The sequence below is a fragment of the Podarcis pityusensis genome (assembly GCF_964106645.2).
Source record: "Podarcis pityusensis genome assembly, chromosome: 12".
Classification (NCBI taxonomy): domain Eukaryota; kingdom Metazoa; phylum Chordata; class Lepidosauria; order Squamata; family Lacertidae; genus Podarcis; species Podarcis pityusensis.
Window position 1 is genome coordinate 45049890 of NC_138037.1, and position 18360 is coordinate 45068249.

An 18360-nucleotide genomic window follows, 5' to 3' on the forward strand; every position below is an offset into this window, starting at 1 on the left:
GAGGACTAAATGTTTGTTATTTTGTCTTCTAGAGGAGAGATTTGCCCAGGCAGTGTGCTTCCTGCTTGTAGACTTATACCTGCTGACTTGCCAAGCTGAAAAAGCCTTGCATCTGCTTGCTGTATTGGAAAAAATGATTTTACAAGGTGGCAACAACAAAAATGGGAAAAATGAGGTAGGTCTAGGAGAATATAGAGGAAATGTAGTAATTTAAGAATGCTTGTCCAGCTAAACCTTAATTGGCCTTTTGAAACGATAGTGGAATTTCATATAGTTCGGATTTGGAAATGTTCACATTAATAAGTAAACTTATTTTTAACAGCATAGGAATCCTTTATTGTAGCCAAACTGTTTTCTGGTGGCCTCTTAACAATTTGTGTTTTGTTTTATTTTCACACAGGTGTTGCTTTTGAGAGTCACAGCTGCCATCTCATAGGCTTTTCTCTGTGACTGTTTTTGTGGCAATGCCTTCATTAGGTTGATTTGGGTTGGAGGGCTACTCCTTCATGAGATGCTTCAGGAATTATGAACTATGTGTCATGTAACACCCACAATCATCTGCTTTAAAATCTGACAATTGTTTCATCTCTCAATTTGTGATCAGACAGGTAATAACACTAGTAAGGAAACTTCCAATCACAAAGCTGAAAGTGGAACCCTGACAGAAGCTGCTAAGTCTAAAATTCATCAGGTAAGACTAAATATAGGGCTTTTTTTATTCTATATGACACTTTAGAAGGTACTACATGCTGTTTTGCATTTTTCAAGTGACCCAAGGCTAGGACATATGTGTAATTATTTCCATTCCACAGTCACTCCAATGTATATAACTGTAAGAGTAGCTTTGTTGTGTACTGGCCTGTGTTAGATACAGCTCACAGCAACTATTTTTTTCTGGCAAACATTGTGCTCAATCTAGTCACTCTGATTGTGGAAATAGTTGCTGTCCTTCGTTATCAATATCCATGTGCGGGTCAGTTCACAGCAAGTTTCTCGGCATAATTATGTACCCAGAAGGTATTATTACGTGGACAAAATAGGCAGCCACTTAGATGTGTGAATTAGTCTTTAGTTTCAGTATTTCAAATCGTTACGCCTATTTTGCAAGCATATAATACAGTTCTAACCTTTTGCTTTGTATATCCTTTACTAATGAAATATACTAAAGTGTAGTATGGATTTTCTGATGACCCTTAAACAATGTTGGTGGGCTATTTTAATTAGCAATTTAGTTTAGTACACAATTCCTCAACTGTGTTAAGGCTTCAATTTATCTTCAAATATTCAATTTTGAACATAAACATGTTTTAACCTTTGTTCAGCAAATTGTGTATCATGGCATGTCACTGTATATTGTTCCCCAAATACAATAATTAATTTCTGAGTAGCAGTCGTAGTTTTATTTCAGTTTCATGAGATCACTTATTCATTAACAGTATAAGGTGCGAGCCTATATTCAGATGAAGTCTCTGAAAGCATGCAAGAGGGAGATAAAGTCCGTTATGAACACCGCTGGAAATGTAAGTAACCATAACTGTTGGTTTAAGTCACATGTTTGTATTTTTAAAGAATCATTCATTCATCATAGCATTTGATGGACAGATTGTAATGTGGAAGGGAGACATTGAAAATAAAGATTCTCTTTTAGGATTTGAGAAAATGACATAGTTGGGACTTCTAGAGTCCCAACCTGATTCTGGATTGTTAATGATATAACTATTCATCTAGTTTATACATCTGTGATAGGACTTGGCAGTTTAAGATACCGTAGCTTTATAGGTGATGATTGATTTTGTAGATTCTAATGTTTCATTTAAAGATTTGAACTTGTACTCGGTTGGGTTTTAGCAGCAGAATAAGAGTTCTAAAAGCCCCCCCCCCAATCACATTTCTTCAAAGAGGTCAGTGCCCCAAATACCTTCCGTCCCAGTTCTTCCATTACTACCAGCCAAGAAGGGGTCGGGGCACCAATACAGGACTGGTCTCCTGGTGCCATTGTCACTGCTGCTTAGCAGGGCAGAGCAACAACAAGGTTGGGTGGTATGAGTAAACCAATGAGAGCACCTGATTGGCTCAGCTGGTCCCCCTTCCCTTGCAGCCTCCCTGCCTTGCACCCATAGTGGTGCTGCTTGGGGGACATGACCTTGCAGCTGTCTCTCCCCACTGGCTGCTCTTGCTTCCAGCTTCACTTCCCTGCACTTCTGAATTCCTTTGGAGTAAGTTTCTCTGTTGTAGCTATTTCTCTTAAGCAGCCTCTCAGTTTTATGACCCCCTGCTTATGTCAGCAGTCCTTCAGGCCACACTGCAAGTCCTGCTTGGACTGGTAAGTGATGGCTTTCTGGCTGATGGATGTGCAGTCACTTCTGAGCATACTGTTTCTCTCATGTAGATAACTGGAGTATCCAGCCACACTAAATTTCTCCCTTCAAAGTACGAGTAACCATGGATATTGTTCTCTTTACAGTCTGCTCCTTCTCTCTTTCTGAAAAGCAATTTTGAGTATTTAAGAGGCAATTATCGGAAAGCAGTAAAGCTGCTGAACAGCTCAAACATCGCAGAACATCCGGGATTTATGAAAACAGGTACCTTAAACTTATATGTTTGCAAAAACGGGGCTTCATTTCACATTATAATTCCCTTTCCTTGAATTGGTGTAAAATGCTTGTGTGGACAGGAGTATCTCTAGTAGATTTCTTCCTATATACATAAAAATGCAAGGCTGTCATCACACAGCCCCCATTGGAAAATTTGCATAAACTCATAGGAGGGGAGCAAAAGAGAGTGCGGGTTTTAAAATGGCAGTTTTGAACAACAGCAGAGGTTTCAATAAAGCAGGACTAGAAGGATACAAAGGTGCTATGAGGAAATGAGGGCATTGGCGAGCAAAATGAGCAGCGGTGGCAGTCCCTGTGGGCCTTAAAAAAAAAAAATCAAAATCCAGAATTTCATTTATTTATTTTTTTCTTAGGTGAATGCTTACGGTGCATGTTCTGGAATAACCTTGGGTGCATCCATTTTGCTATGGGGAAACACAACTTGGGAATTTTCTATTTCAAAAAGGCCTTGCAGGAGAATGACAACGCCTGTGCACAGCTTGGAACAGGTGGCTCCGACACAGGTAAGGTCGACTAGTAATAAAACACGCTGCAGCATTGGCAAATTGTATTTTTATGGGCCTATAATATAAGCATGAAATGGCTCCCTCCCACAATTGAAATACTTCAGTATCGAAAAACTACTTAATATGTGACTTCTTAATATGTAGAATTGTATTTTCCAACCTATTTTTCCAGCTAGACCACATAATGCAAAAAGCAGAGCCTCAGCTCTTCCAAATGTTTAAATAGTAATCAATTTAGTGCATCACCTAAATTTATAAAGGAGTTAGCCAGACTTTATATGTATTTTAAGTACCAGATAGACTCCTTACAAGAACTGCATGAGGAAAGTGGGAGGTTGCACTCATTGGCCTCACCTCTCTCATATCTCTGGTGGTCATGCTACTGTTGCACATGCAAGCTGCTCCCTAACATTTTGAGCCCTTATCTAAAGTTCTCCCTCCAGCAATCCTGCTTACCATAAGTGAATAACTTTGAGAGATGCAAAGCTAGTATGTATAGAGTGCACAAGATATATTGGGTTCCTTGAATTGGAAAATTGTCATGGCATGAAGAATTGACCACATTAGTGCAGCCTCAACTCAAATAAAAAAGAGGGGTTTTTTGGGAGGGGGGAGAATTTGACTTGGTCTTAAGTGACAGGATTCAGATCCCTACTTTCGCTATAAAGTAATTTGTGCATCCAAGTGCAAGTCACTCGTTAAAATATGATTATCTATGTCATGAAGAGGTTAGTGGCCGCGGTAAAGCAGTGATTATATTAATTCTAGTTTTGGTTAGCTCCAGCGTGACTTGTCTTTGGATACAGGTTAATTAACCTATTCCTTTTCCAGCAGTGTCCTTTTTGCACTTAATGTTATCTGATTCTTTTTCACAGGTAAAAAGTTCTCAGGACGACCAATGTGCACCTTGTTAACTAACAAGCGTTATGAGTTGCTGTATAACTGTGGCATTCAGCTCTTGCATATTGGGAGACCGCTAGCTGCTTTTGAATGCCTGATAGAAGCCGTCCAAGTTTATCATTCGAACCCTCGTCTCTGGCTGAGGATAGCCGAATGCTGTATAGCTGCCAATAAAGGAGTAAGATGAATCCTACAATTTTTTTTTCTAATCAGAAATAGTTTAATAGCACATACATACAAAAATGCAGTTCTGGGAGTTTAATATTTTTTTAACCCTGCAGTCCTTTGTTACGTCCACAGTATTGTCAGCTGCTTCAGTATCTTTGTGGAACAACCTGAAAATCCTAGTGAGGAGCCAGGTCTTTAAATACTCTGGGAAACTATTAAAGAGAGTTATCACCATTTTCTTCAGGTTGTTGAAAGGAGCCATTTTTGATTACAGTGGTACCCCGCAAGACGAACGCCTCGCAAGACGGAAAACCCGCTAGACGAAAGGGTTTTCCGTTTTGGAGGCGCTTCGCAAAACGAATTTCCCTATGGGCTTGCTTCGCAAGACGAAAGCCCATAGGGAAATCTCCGGGACAGCGGGGAAGCGCAGCGCGTCTTCCCCACTGTCCTCGGACCTCCTCCCCCCGCCCGGCATCGGAACGAAGCTCCGATGCCGGGCGGGGGGAGGGGGAACACTTCCTCCCCCCCCCCCGGCATCGGAACGAAGCTCCGATGCGGGGGGGGGGGGAACGCCTCCTCCCGCCGCCCGGCATCGGAACGAAGCTCCGATGCCGGGCGGGGGGGGAACGCCTCCTCCCCCCCCGCCCGGCATCGGAACGAAGCTCCGATGCCGGGCGGGGGGGGGGAAACGCCTCCTCCCGCCGCCCGGCATCGGAACGAAGCTCCGATGCCGGGCGGGGGGGGAACGCCTCCCCCCCCCGCCCGGCATCGGAACGAAGCTCCGATGCCGGGCGGGGGGGGGAAACGCCTCCTCCCCCCGCCCGGCATCGGAACGAAGCTCCGATGCCGGGCGGGGGGGGAACGCCTCCTCCCCCCCGCCCGGCATCGGAACGAAGCTCCGATGCCGGGCGGGGGGGGGGAACGCTTCCTCCCCCCCCCGCCCGGCATCGGAACGAAGCTCCGATGCCGGGCGGGGGGGGAACGCCTCCTCCCCCCCGCCCAGCATCGGAACGAAGCTCCGATGCCGGGCGGGGGGGGGGAATGCCTCCTCCCGCCGCCCGGCATCGGAACAAAGCTCCGATGCCGGGCGGGGGGGGGACGCCTCCTCCCGCCGCCCGGCATCGGAACGAAGCTCCGATGCCGGGCGGGGGGGGGGGACACCTTCTCCCGCCGCCCGGCATCGGATGGCTTTCCTGAAGACTTGGGGTGGGAGGAGGGTTTTCCTTCCCACCGCCAACATTCAGAATGCTGTTCTGAATGTTGGCGGTGGGGAGGAAAAACCCTCCTCCCACGCAAGCCCCGGGAACAGAGGGAAAGCGCTGCGCGCCTTCCCCTCTGTTCCCGTACCTGTCCTGAAGGCTTGCGGTGGGGAGAAAAGCCCTTCTCCGCACCGCCAGCCTGGCAAGCGGTTTCCCTAGGAACGCATTAATTGATTTTCAATGCATTCCTATGGGAAACTGTGCATCGCAAGACGAAAAACTCGCAAGAAGAAAAAACTTGCGGAACGAATTAATTTCGTCTTGCTAGGCACCACTGTATAGGAAAACAACTGCACTTCCATTTTGTTCCTTGTGAGCCTCTTTGGTTGATTTGCATCATCTGCATATTTCAGTTTCTGATTTTAGAAACAGCTTCTGTGTTGTGCTGTATGGTATGCTAGGCTTGGTTTGGACATAATTCTGGACAATTGCTTACCATTACATCCATGAGCAGCAGCAAAGTTTAGTATCACATGGTTCTCTCTTCCCCTTGCATACCCATGAAGAGATTATAAGCTTCCACTTTTAAGCTGACCAGTTACTCTTTATATCCGAACTATGGGAATGATGGTTTGCTAATATGCAAGGATCATGGGCTAAGGTTTGGTGTGTTTGAACAAACCATAGTTTAACCTAGTTTCAGTTTCCGAAACTTAGTTTAAATGCAGAAGTGTAAGCATTTAATATTGCAGCAGTGGTGGAAGAGAGGGAAGTGGAAAGTTGACGAGCCCACAACACTGAAACGTAGTTTAACGTGATGTCGAAAAAGGATGTTGGTGTTAATGCCCAATTAGGTGGGTGTTTAAATAAGAGTGGTTGAATTTGGTCGGTGAGCTAGCAATCAATCCTGGAATAATCTTTGTATTATTCAGGTTTAGATTCTGTGTCTGCAGAGTTGGCTTTCTGAAAGTGGGCAGAGACCATCTACTGAGTTGCAGCCTGACCTAAATTGGTTCACAACAGCAGTACTACCATCATACAGTAGCAAATAATAATTAAGAACGGGGGGTTAACACTTTTGGTTTTGAGAGATGGAGTGTTATTCATGCTTCATCTCTGAAATGTAGCATGAGGTCAGGGAGAAGCAGGAGGGCCTTTGCCATATCCTCCAGCTTAAAGCTTGTGAGCGTAATAGCGGTGTGCTGTTGTTTTTTTCTGCTCTGGTTTCTGTTGGCTGCCTGCTTTCATTCAGCAAGCATAGAGCTAAAACAAATCACAGGCTCCCTCCCATGGCCGGCTCATGGAGAAGGTGGAGATCAAGACTGTTGGACCCTGATTAAGGTGGGACCCCAAATATATGTTGAGAAAAGTGGCTAGCTGGTGTATATCATATTTCCACTTAAGTTAATATAGTGTTTCAGACCCGTTAAAAACAAATATTTTCTAATAACACAATGGAAACCATTCAGCATGCTCAAAAGAGCCTGGTAGAATGATGGCGATATAGGAGTACAACTTAACACCTTGAGTTGAATCAGGCTGGTGGTGCAAGTGCAAACAAGAGTTTTATGGGCTTTTATCTTTTTCTTTAAAAAGAGACTTAGATTTCCAGGCAGGAAAGGACATTGTTTGCTCTTCCTGGGACCATGTTAAATTGGTTTGGGACTGATTGCTTTTAATGCCTGCGTAGATTCCTGCAATGAATTCCTGAGTTGAGGTCTGACCTTAGTATTGGCAATCTTTTTTGTGGGTGTAGTCTGCATGTAAACTGGCTTGTAATAAGTACAATTGAAATTGCTATTGTGCCTAGAAAAATGGGAATATAATGCAGAGTATAAAGATGCTATGGAAAGAAGGAACAGAATACTGAATAGCAGCAGCTAGAGAAAATGCCAGCCTTTATCTAATAAATATTCCTCTTGATGCCTTAAATGTTTGTTCCCTAGAGTTCAGAACAAGAAACAAAAGGACTTCCAAGCAAAAAGGGCATTGTACAGTCCATTGTAGGTCAAGGATATCATCGTAAAATAGTATTGGCATCCCAGTCTGTACAGAACATTGTTTATAAGTAAGTTGTGCAATTTTACATTGCTGTTATCTGAAAGGGAAGTTGCTGGTTGGCTGAAAACATTTCCAAAGTGCCCTTTCTTGGTGCTATTCTTTTATTTCTTTAAGTATTAATTTTCAGCCAATCATGTGAATGGAAATGCTTTGCATTGCAACGTTTACAAGGCTGCTTTGTGTATGAGAAAAGTTATGTTGGCTGGCCCTCTTTGCATGTCACAGTAAACCGCAGTTAATGATTTCCCATGAATACGCAGGTCCCTCCCACTTTGCTCCTGTAGGGTGAGTGAGAGCAACAAACAGCAATCCCTGTGTTTTGTCCAAACTGGGGGCTGTGATTGAACACTATTGTGTTTTGTTGCTTCCACTTGTGCAGCATGGGTGAAGCAGGAGCAATCTGTATGCTCATGGGAAACCATGAACTATGGTTTGCTGTAGTGTGCAAATGCTGTGCGCTATGCCTCAAATTTGAGTTCCTCTTGCTTACGGAACACACTTCTTTATAATTGGCTATGTGGCATGAAGTGGAACCTGGACGGGGAATCTAGTCAGATGGGTTTAGTAAACACTTTAGCACAATTTGTATAGCTTTGTTCTCCAAGGGCGCAAAAAAAGCAAAATTACTACTTTGCTAGGTTATGGGATTTAAGGGACCATCTTAAATTTAGTGGTAATAATCCTGTACACCTGTACTGTACTGTAAACCTTCAAAAAACGAGCTTGATGCTTTTTTTCTTGACTTTAAATCATCTGGGAGTTTATTTACACAGGATTCTTGAAACTTCTCTAAGACATAATTGTGTTTATTTCTTTATAATATAGTTTATTCAGAAACAACTTAAAACAGGAATACAGTATTTCATGTAAACCCAAGATGCTGTAGATTAAGAAGAAGATTTTGACTTCCTGACTCATAATCCTTGCCTATATTAATGTAGTACAAAGAGCATCAATATACTTTTTTTTCCTGTTTTCAAGTGATGGCCAGTCTTCAGCTATTCCTGTAGCTAGTATGGAGTTTGCAGCAATTTGTCTAAGAAATGCCTTGCTGCTGCTTCCTGAAGACCAGCAGGAGCCAAAGCAGGAAAATGGATCTAAAATTGGCAACCAGTTAGGAGGTAATAATGAGAACAGCGAGAACAATGAAGCTTGCAGGTGAGTGCTGCGTCAGATGTTTCTATTGCTTGTTTCACTAAGTGTCTTGCCCACAACTCTAAAAAGAAATTTTGTGGCTGCTAACAGAGTTAGGATAATTGAATACGGAGAAAAATGGGGGTAGTGAAAAGTGGTTTGAAAACAAATGTGTTGCACGTAAATAAAATCTAGCAAACCTAAGGTGTTGCTGAAGGTGTTGTAACTATACTATTACTCTTCCTTTTTTTATGTTTCTATTGGTGTGTATTCCAGATACTGGCCTTTTCCCCCAGATATTAGCCTTTTTTCCATGGAGGCCCTCAATAGCAGCCCCTTTCCTGTTCCTCTTTTTTCCTAAGGCCTAAGCAAATGTTACTGGCTGTTAACTTTCCAAGCCTCTCATCATTTCACATTTCTCAAGCTGTTAGCATTGCTACTCACTCTCTGTCTTTGTTTCCGTAGCAAAAGCCACGAAGGAGACAAATTCGTTCCTGCTCCACCATCTTCTCCACTGAAGAAGCAAGAACTAGAAAATTTAAGGTAGGTGCTAAGATTTCTGGATGTGCTGCCAGACAGCGCAGTTACAGTATTCTATGGACTTTGTTTCTGAAAGAAAGCAATCTAAGTTTGCTTTCCCTAATATAAGAGAAATCTCGAGTACAAATTATTTTAATGACATTTTATATGAACGTATGCTAACAATACCTTAATGGAGGTTCTATACTTAATTTAGACCGTTTATACAGATTCCTGGCTCCATATATATCCACCATAAAAGTTTTTTCATGTAGCTATTAATAAGCAGTAAATTGATTGAGCAGCCTCAGCCTAACTTCATGCTGTGGAAAAAAGGGGAAGCCTGGGGTGGCCCCCACTATGGACTCTGGCCCGCCGGTGTGTGGCCTCTCAACAGATAATCCCACTCTAAAGAAAAAAGCTCAGAAGAAGAAAACTTCCCCACCCTTGCAGTAAGTTGTGTCACCTCCTAGAAGCTGGAAAGCGCTAATTAAATTTAAACTAATTATAATTGGGAGAAATGTACTTTTTTCTAGTATGTTCCCACAATGCAAAACAAGAAGAACAACAAACCTGTAGTTATGTGAAACATACTCAATAAGCACACAAGACGTAACCGGCTGTAATTTTTGTTACAGTTCCATACAGTCCTTTCACAGGACCACTACTATGCTGTAAGATCCACTGTCCTGTAATATTACATATGAGCCTGTTCTACTGAAGAAGCCTAGGATGGTGAAACAAGGCTAATATTCTGGAAATCCTTGTCTTAGACTCTGTGAAAGGATTCCGTGGAACTGTAACAACCCTTCATGTGGATAATCGGACTCTATGAACAGACAGGTGGAATAGACACTTATACATGTATGGACCTTATGCATGAACTGACTAGAGAATGAACTGATCTACTAGGTCTTCTGCTTTTTTCATTGAACTTTCTGAAACTTCCGTTGAAATCTACAATTTGATACAATGAATACCTTATTTATTCAAAAATACATCCAGTCACGTCTTGTGTGTTTATTGAGTATGTTCCTATAATGCAGGCATAGGCAAACTCAGCCCTCCTGATGTTTTGAGACTACAATTCCCACCATCCCTGACCACTGGTCCTGTTAGCTAGGGTTGCAACTGCAGAAACTCCCCCTCTCATTCTGTAATTGGTGTTTGGCAGTGTTGATAAAGATGTTAAACCTGGGTCTCCTCCCAGCACTAGCATCCTCTCCACTTTCTCCCCAAAATATTTTCATTGTGGTGGGCGTGCATGCAGGTGGAATCTAGTAATCCTGAGTACTAGTTAGAATGCTCAGACCCAGATAGTCATCGGGACAAAACTTCTGCATTGCGGGATAATTGGTGGCATGAGATTCAAAGGAAAGCAAGCTACCTATGAAACATTACTGTGGTAGGTTTCCACTGGTGTTCACATGCAGTTAAATATTTCACTGGAAATGGTGATTATCTGAGAGGCGCAAGAGAGAGGAAGTTAAAATTTCATTATGCCAACGTAGTACTCCTTTTGTCCTAGCTTATTATATAGGCACAAGTTTCATCATACTGAGCATCCATATATAGGGGAATCATGTATATGCTGCATTTCCTTGCAAAGAGGTACATCCTCCTACATAAATCCATGCACTTTCCTAAATGTGGGAATAGCTGCATTGGTGTGTTTCCAGTTTGTTTTTTGCTTTGATCCATTCATTTTGGGTACATGTATGGGAATTAACTTCTGCATGGAAATACCAGGCATGGCCATTCTCACACTATAGCGGATGTGTGCCCTTGAATGTGAATTCAGACTGGCATATCTAGAAATGTAATGTGGATATGAATTCTTCTTGCAGCATTTAAAGGAAACTGTATTTGGACTAAGTTTTTTCTCAGTTACCTAAACCAGGGGCGAAACTAGGCTTTAATTTACCCACGTCAAAGACCCAGTTTGGCACCCCTCTGGAGGTTTCACCCAGAGCAGAAAAACAGGCTAGCCCCCCCCACCCCACCCCCAGTTACGGCTCTGCTTAAACATTACTAATTGGTAGTTACTATGAATGCCATTAAACCAAGTTTTACTAAAGAGTAGGCCTATTGAAATCAGTGAGCCTAGCATAGATGTGTTCATTAATTTTAGTGGGCCCCTCTGAGTGAAACTTAATTGAATGCCACCCCACAATCCCGCAAGTGGAAGGTTTTGGTGTAAAGGAAGTATACAGTGCCAAGGCTGTGAAAACAATCTCACATTTGACATTTCTTGTGCTGTAAAGGAAGGAAAATAATCTTTCACAATCCACTGTTGTTCTCAATTGATGAAACTTGACAGCCTGTCAAGAAAATCCTGTCATTATAACAAAAATGATTGTACTTCTACTAGAAAGGGGGGGCGGGGAGTGGGAAGCGTGACAGGAGGGAAGAGAAACATTGATTTTAGCTTCTGTAAGGCTAGCTCCAGATAGTTAGGCTCCCTCCGTTTTTTCTTTATATCTCTCTGTTTTTAATCTTCTGCACAAGATGACTGAGAATAGAAGTGTGTTGTTGTTTCATGGGAAATAATAATTTTATCACTCATGCAGGCTATCCATGCCCTTTGGCAGAAAGGAGTTTTATCTGAACGTGACCTGTGAACCAAATTTTACCTTCAGTTGATGTTGTCAGCATGTTAAAAATTCTATACAGAGTGGTTGTCATGGCCATACATCAAAAACTTGTAATGGCAGAGAGTAGCAGTCCCAGTGTCAATGGATTCTCTTGTTCCATATCTTGAACCCGGCTTAGTGGCTCACCTGTCTGTCCCATACTTCTCCTAGTCTCTGTCCTCAGCAAGTGTCCTTGGAGGGGTGGCTGGTAGTAAACTCCTGCAAATTGTTTCACCTGGTCTCATCCTGTGTAAGCAGTATTGCTTGCAAATTATACATTATTATTAGTCATCACTTACACTTGGGAGTTCAGTTTTGAGCTTCTCTAGTATTTCGAAAGCACATTTGTTTCGGGGAGGGAATATGGGTCATGTAAAGTGTTTCAGATTAGGACTGTAATCCAAAAGTACCCCTTTAAAGGTAAAGGGATCCCTGACCGTTAGCTCCAGTCGCGAATGACTCTGGGGTTGCGGTGCTCATCTCGCTTTACTGGCCGAGGGAGCCAAACAGTTTTTCCGGGTCATGTGGCCAGCATGACTAAGCCACTTCTGGTGAACCAGAGCAGCACACAGAAACGCCGTTTACCTTCCCACCGGAGCGGTACCTATTTATCTACTTGCACTTTGATGTTTTCGAACTGCTAGGTTGGCAGGAGCAGGGACCGAGCAACGGGAGCTCACTCCGTCACGGGGATTCGAACTGCCGACCTTCTGATCAGCAAGCCCTAGGCTCTGTGGTTTAGACCACAGGGCCACCCGTGTCCCAAGTACCCGTTTAGGCTCCTGCAAAGTTTTGATGCATAGTAAAGGGTGCCAATTCTTTGCTTTATATCTTTTAACAGCTGCCAGTCATGCTGAAGTATAGCAACTGTAAAGATTCCCTTGCTGGAAAAGTTTCTTAATACTAGTACACTGAGCTTTCTTAGTCCCTCCCTCCCTCCTGCAATCGCTGCCCCTGTGGCAACCATTCCTTGTGCTTTATTGGAGACTACTTCCAAATTTCTAGAGCTCATAGTCTCTGCCCAGCTGCATGTGGAATCATAGAAAACACTGTAAAACTGCAAAGGCATTAGAACTGTGAATTTGAGGAGTTCAGGTCACACTGAAGTATTAAAGCATTTTGCCCCTTTGGTTTTGATCCTGGTAATTGCCAGAAAAGAATACTTCTAAAGAAAATTGCAGCTTGGTTTCAAAGCTTTATGATAAAACTATTTCCCCCTCCCCCTGCCAAGTCACTTCAAATTCACAACTAAACTTAATTCACTTTCAGTCTTGCGCAGAAAATTGTCAGCTTGGGGGTGCCATTCATTTGTTTTAGGTACCTTCTGCATTTAAAGTTGTACCACAGTGAAACAAAGTGTTACTTCTTAGTGATCGATTACTGTATTTTTTGCTCTATAAGACTCACTTTTTCCCTTCTAAAAAGTAAGGGGAAATGTGTGTGCGTCTGATGGAGCGAATGCAGGCTGCGCAGCTACCCCAGAAGCCAGAACAGCAAGAGAGATTGCTGCTTTCACTGCATAGCAATCCCTCTTGCTGTTCTGGCTTCTATGATTCAGAATATTTTTTTTTCTTGTTTTCCTCCTCCCAAAACTAGGTGCGTCTTGTGGTCTGGTGCGTCTTATAGAGCGAAAAATACAGTACATTGATATCTTTCATGTGGTGCAGGCTTAATTCATTGTGTAGATGAGAGTGAGTAAACTTTGTGGACTAATAGATCTTGTAAGAAAACTGAACAGGCTGGTTGATATAAAAAGGCAGCTTTTTCTTTTTTAAAAAAAAGCTTTTTCAGACAAAAGGGAGGAAAAGAAGCTCAAGAATACAGAGTCATTAAAAGGCAGTCTGTGGAGATGTGTCAAAATTCTAAAGTGGGGTTGGGGACAGTTTATCTTTCTGTGGGTTTAGCTGCAGATTGTCTGAGTAGTTGGCAGCCTTGACAGTGTTTGGAGCAATATTGTAAGCTGGAGGCAAGCTACTTGAGTTCAAGTTGCCTATAAGCATATTCTCTTGGTTGCATTAGCATGCAACATTAAGCCTAGTTACACCTGGGCATGAATGAGCAATGTGCTAGTAGTGTATAGAGAGAAATGGGGGTTGCTTACCCCCCCGAAAAAAACCCTGTTCCTGCTGCTGTGGTACCAGGAGCTAAGCCACAGTTTGGTTGGGCTTAGCATTACATCCCAACTCAGGCTCATGGTTTGTGTCCATCTCCAAACCAGCAGTAAGCAAAAACCAACTCGTGATAAGCATGAGCCCATGTTCCGACGTAACATGAACACATGACTTGGTTACTGGTAGTGCTGCAGCAGCAGGAGAGGGGGAAGAGGAAAAGTGACTATTCACAGTAGTGCAAATGGATTTCACAATGTTTGTAGACATCAAAGCCTTGCTTATATACTGGGAAATGTGGGCATGATCTCTTTTGCATCAATTAGCTTACGAGCCTTTACAGCCAGCTTAGTTAAGAAGCAGCGCTTCCCCATACAAGTAAGATAGTGGCAGTGTTATTAGACTGCCCTTGATGCACAGCACCACCCTAACAGTTGCAACTGCAAATGGATTTTTTAAAAAGCAAAATAAAATTTTGGGCTTGAAAGGATGCCTGCTTTCCTTGGCAAGCTTTTCCCCCTGCGTGTTGGGATTTGATGTGACATCTGGGCATGGAACAGAGGAAATGGGGAGGAAGCAGCAGAGCGATTTCTTACCCTGCTTGTGTGTAATTAAAGGGCATGCCTCCTGGGACACAGGCATAAAGGAACCCCAGGCCCTGCCATGAATTAACATGGCTTACTGCTGAACCAAAAGTGGGCTTGACAGTTGCCAGAAGGCTGCAGCCGTAATAGCCCACCTACTGGCTAGAGAGTTTAATGGACTCCTCTTGCAGCTCCAAAACACCAGATCTGTCCAAGACGATCCACTCACTCCTCCTCTTTTCTGCCATGCAACAGAGTTGGATCTGTTCTTGTAGCAAGGCAAGCAAAGCTGCCTCCTGCCCTGAAGCCAGGAGAGCCTGCCTTGAACTCTGCTTTGTGAAGTGGAAAATATCCCAAAGTGCTGTGTTAAGAAGGGAGGGAGGGGTGGAATTACAAGCTGTAAAAGCCTGACCTAATACTGACATCCTGATGTGGGCCTTTTGTTTGAAGCTGTGGAATGCTTGGCTCGAATTTCAGGGAAAGAATTTCAGGACCTACTTGTGCTTTATTGAGAGGCTGGAGGGACAGCAAGGCCAAAAAAGCATTCCTGCTGAGGTGCCATGAGTGCCAATTGCGCAGAACCCATTTTTCTTTTTAGAGATGCTGGAAAAGCTTGTTTTCAATATTTTCCTTTAGTGCACATAGTAAAGTATGTAACAGCTTTATTTTATGCGATAAGGCAGTCTACCTTTCCTCTTTAAAGTTCTCTTAAGTTTATTTATTAAATTTGTATACCACCCTTCATGGGCAGTTCACAGCATAAAAATACAAGATTAAAAACACAAAATACATAAGAAGAAGAACAAACCACCACCCCCATTTATAATAGGATAAAGGGTGTCATTCAGCCAAAGGTCTGCTTGTGTGGATTTTCTGCATGTATCAACTTTCTATGTGTGTTTCTATTTTTGTTTTCTAGGTGTTCAATACTTGCTTGCAGTGCTTATGTGGCTCTGGCGCTGGGGGACAACCTTATGGCTTTGAATCATGCAGACAAACTTCTCCAGCAGCCCAAACTGTCAGGATCCCTTAAGTAAGCTTGCCCTGGTCAATTTCTTTTACAGCACTTTTACATTTAGTTTCTGTATATAGTGTGTAGGCATGTATGACCTCAAGTTATGCCATAACTGCTCACATAATAGTTGGGATTCTTTTCATCTATGAAGTGCCAAAAAAATAATATTATTCTCCTCCCCTGATCAGTGGAAAAAATAGACCACCACATGATAAAGCGAGAGACAATTTATATTTACACCTGGCTTTGAAGATGTTTTGCAATTCTGTATATTACTGTTTTATATATATATATATAATATACGCGGGTGGCGCTGTGGGTAAAACCTCAGTGCCTAGGACTTGCCGATTGTATGGTCGGCGGTTCGAATCCCCGCGGCGGGGTGAGCTCCCGTCGTTCGGTCCCAGCTCCTGCCCACCTAGCAGTTCGAAAGCACTCTTAAGTGCAAGTAGATAAATAGGGACCGCTTTATAGCGGGAAGGTAAATGGCGTTTCCGTGTGCTGCGCTGGTGCTGGCTTGCCAGCTGCAGCTTCGTCACGCTGGCCACGTGACCCGGAAGTGTCTTCGGACGGCGCCAGCTCCCGGCCTCTAGAGCGAGATGAGCACGCAACCCTAGAGTCGGTCATGACTGGCCCGTACAGGCAGGGGTACCTTTACCTTATATTACTATAATACTAAATTGATGAAAGAGGTTCTCAATCCCTTAAGTTTTGTCGTCTTGCCCCTTCAGATTCAAAGGAGTACGGAATGGCTTTGGAAGTTGCGAGAGCTGCAATTAGGCACCTCCAGCTCCAAATGGTCCAAACAATTACTATTTTATACAAGTATCCTCTTATACTTAATTTTTAATGTGGGGTTTCTTAGCTGCAGTAGGGCAGTCACTCAAGAGAGAGACATCCATGCAGTAGCTTGATGTGACTTGTTGCCAGATTGACCTTTGCAACTGTGCGCGCTCTTGCTTTCTGCAGGTTCCTTGGGCATTTGTATGCTGCAGAGGCTCTCATCTCTCTAGACAGAATCTCTGATGCCATTACTCACTTGAACCCGGAGAATGTCACTGATGTGTCCCTGGGGATTTCTTCAAACGAGCAGGATCAAGGTTAATGAGTCCATACTTGATTAGAACCGGTCATGCTTTCAACTGCCTTCCTGCTGTAACTTGTAACAGCTCTACATTTTAATGCACTGTTATAAAGGCCATAGCCGCTTGCAGAGTTCCTAGAATCTATATATTTCAGTTTAAGTGCCCCTAGAATGCTGCTTCCTTTTTCTCTAATCTTAATATTGTTAACTTCAATTTGGGCTGTGAACTCTTGGAATCCCCAGCTATGCCTTAACATTGTATGCACTGTCCGCAATGCAAAATACATGTGGAATGCAAAAACAGATTTCCAAGTATGCCTGTATCTGTATTCGTCATATTTGCACTGAATGTTGATGAAATATTCAGTAACATAACCAGATTGACTGGAATGGGGGTCATGAATGATCTTTAAATTGTTGTTTGTCTAAAGCATATGTTGTGTTAAAATGTTGATTTCACTAAACGATGCGTTCCTGCTTGTATTCTCCGCAGGATCTGAGAAAGGAGAAAATGAAGCAATGGAATCCTGTAAGTACTCACCTCCCTGTTTACTCTGTGTAATTACATATGTGAAATTATGCCTTAAAGTGCAAGACTGGATAAAAGACTTTGTCTCTGTGCTTCCTTTACTGAGGAGCAGTGTGAGCTATAAATCCAGTAAATGCTCGTGTCCTTTCTGCAGTGTGTTGCATGAACCCGTCAACATTGCTGCTTAAGTCCCTTACCTAATAAAGCAGCTGTTGTACCTAAGAAGTACATTTTGTAGAAGAGTTAGAGGGGAACCCTTCCTAGGGCTCCCTTTTTATTTCTGGCATCACCTGATTTGTTACATATTTTAGCCTAGAGATCTTTTATTCCAGTTAAGGAGCTACTTTTAAATTAAAACCATGGGGACCGTCACTCAGGGCATATGACTCGTGGGAGGGCTTGTATAATGAATGGGAAGTTCATAAATTCAGCTCTGCCACAAACGAGAAACCATGCGTCCATTAGCTCACCATATAACCGCCTTCCTCCTTCCGGCCTTTATTATATATTGCATGTTTTCAGAGCAGAGTAGCTCCAGCTGGTGCAAGCAAGTGATCCAAGTTCCATACCAAAGGAAATGGCTTTGATACTCTGCTGCTGAAAATACTGATGGACACTGCTGTGCAAACACCTAAATGCAGTTTTCCTTTCTGCATTGTAAATATGCATCTTGGAGCTGTTGCTAATAGAAGCTCCCCAGACAAGTGGTTGTAAAAGTTTGAGATGCATATCCCCATTTCTAGCTTAAGTTTAAAGCCGTACTTGATACACTAAGCATTGTTTTTACTTAGGTACATGGTAAGCCAATGGGGGCTTCCCCCAAAAGTGTAAGCACACAGGCTCCAGTGAAGGAGATTGTATTTGTTTTACTTCTCCCCAGTAGTTCTGCTGTGCTGCAACTTGTCATCCAGACCCAGACTTGAAGTTTAGCTCTCAGCAGTTATATATATAACAAAGGTGATTTTCCCCCTGTGGCTTATGGTTCATGGTTTATCTATGACAGCTAATCCATGAGTCTCATTTTGGATGGCGCACTAAGCTAAATCAAGCCACGACTTCCCTTAGTGTTGCAGCAGAACAACTAGGGTAGACCAGGTTGTGATCTCTTAGCCAGCAGCTCATGCATTTGTGCTAAGCTATGTGCAGACTGGGCCATTGGCCACTGGTAATTGCAAACAATCTTAAATTGAATTACAGTGGTGCCTCGCAAGACGAAATTAATTCGTTCTGCGATTTTTTTCGTCTTGCGAAGCACGGTTTTAACAGTATTAACGGTTTTAAGAAAAAGGAAACAAACTCGCAAGA

The 18360-nt window shown here is 43.0% G+C and overlaps 1 protein-coding gene across 7 annotated transcripts in view; it reads left to right on the forward strand.

Moving 5' to 3' along the window:
- CNOT10 (CCR4-NOT transcription complex subunit 10) overlaps positions 1 to 18360 on the forward strand; it is a 46141-nt gene that overhangs the window by 26537 nt on the left and 1244 nt on the right. For 4 of the 7 annotated variants that reach the window (XM_080974733.1, XM_080974736.1, XM_080974735.1 and 1 more), the window contains exons 5-16: positions 33 to 175; positions 605 to 691; positions 1437 to 1520; positions 2465 to 2582; positions 2969 to 3118; positions 3997 to 4199; positions 7335 to 7456; positions 8431 to 8606; positions 9045 to 9126; positions 15347 to 15460; positions 16412 to 16542; positions 17020 to 17055. In XM_080974733.1, the coding sequence (XP_080830859.1) occupies positions 33 to 175; positions 605 to 691; positions 1437 to 1520; positions 2465 to 2582; positions 2969 to 3118; positions 3997 to 4199; positions 7335 to 7456; positions 8431 to 8606; positions 9045 to 9126; positions 15347 to 15460; positions 16412 to 16542; positions 17020 to 17055 (1446 nt within the window). Of the gene's footprint in view, positions 1 to 32; positions 176 to 604; positions 692 to 1436; positions 1521 to 2464; positions 2583 to 2968; positions 3119 to 3996; positions 4200 to 7334; positions 7457 to 8430; positions 8608 to 9044; positions 9127 to 15346; positions 15461 to 16411; positions 16543 to 17019; positions 17056 to 18360 lie in introns of all 7 variants that reach the window. The other 3 variants (XM_080974734.1, XM_080974737.1, XM_080974739.1) reach the window with 1 other exon arrangement.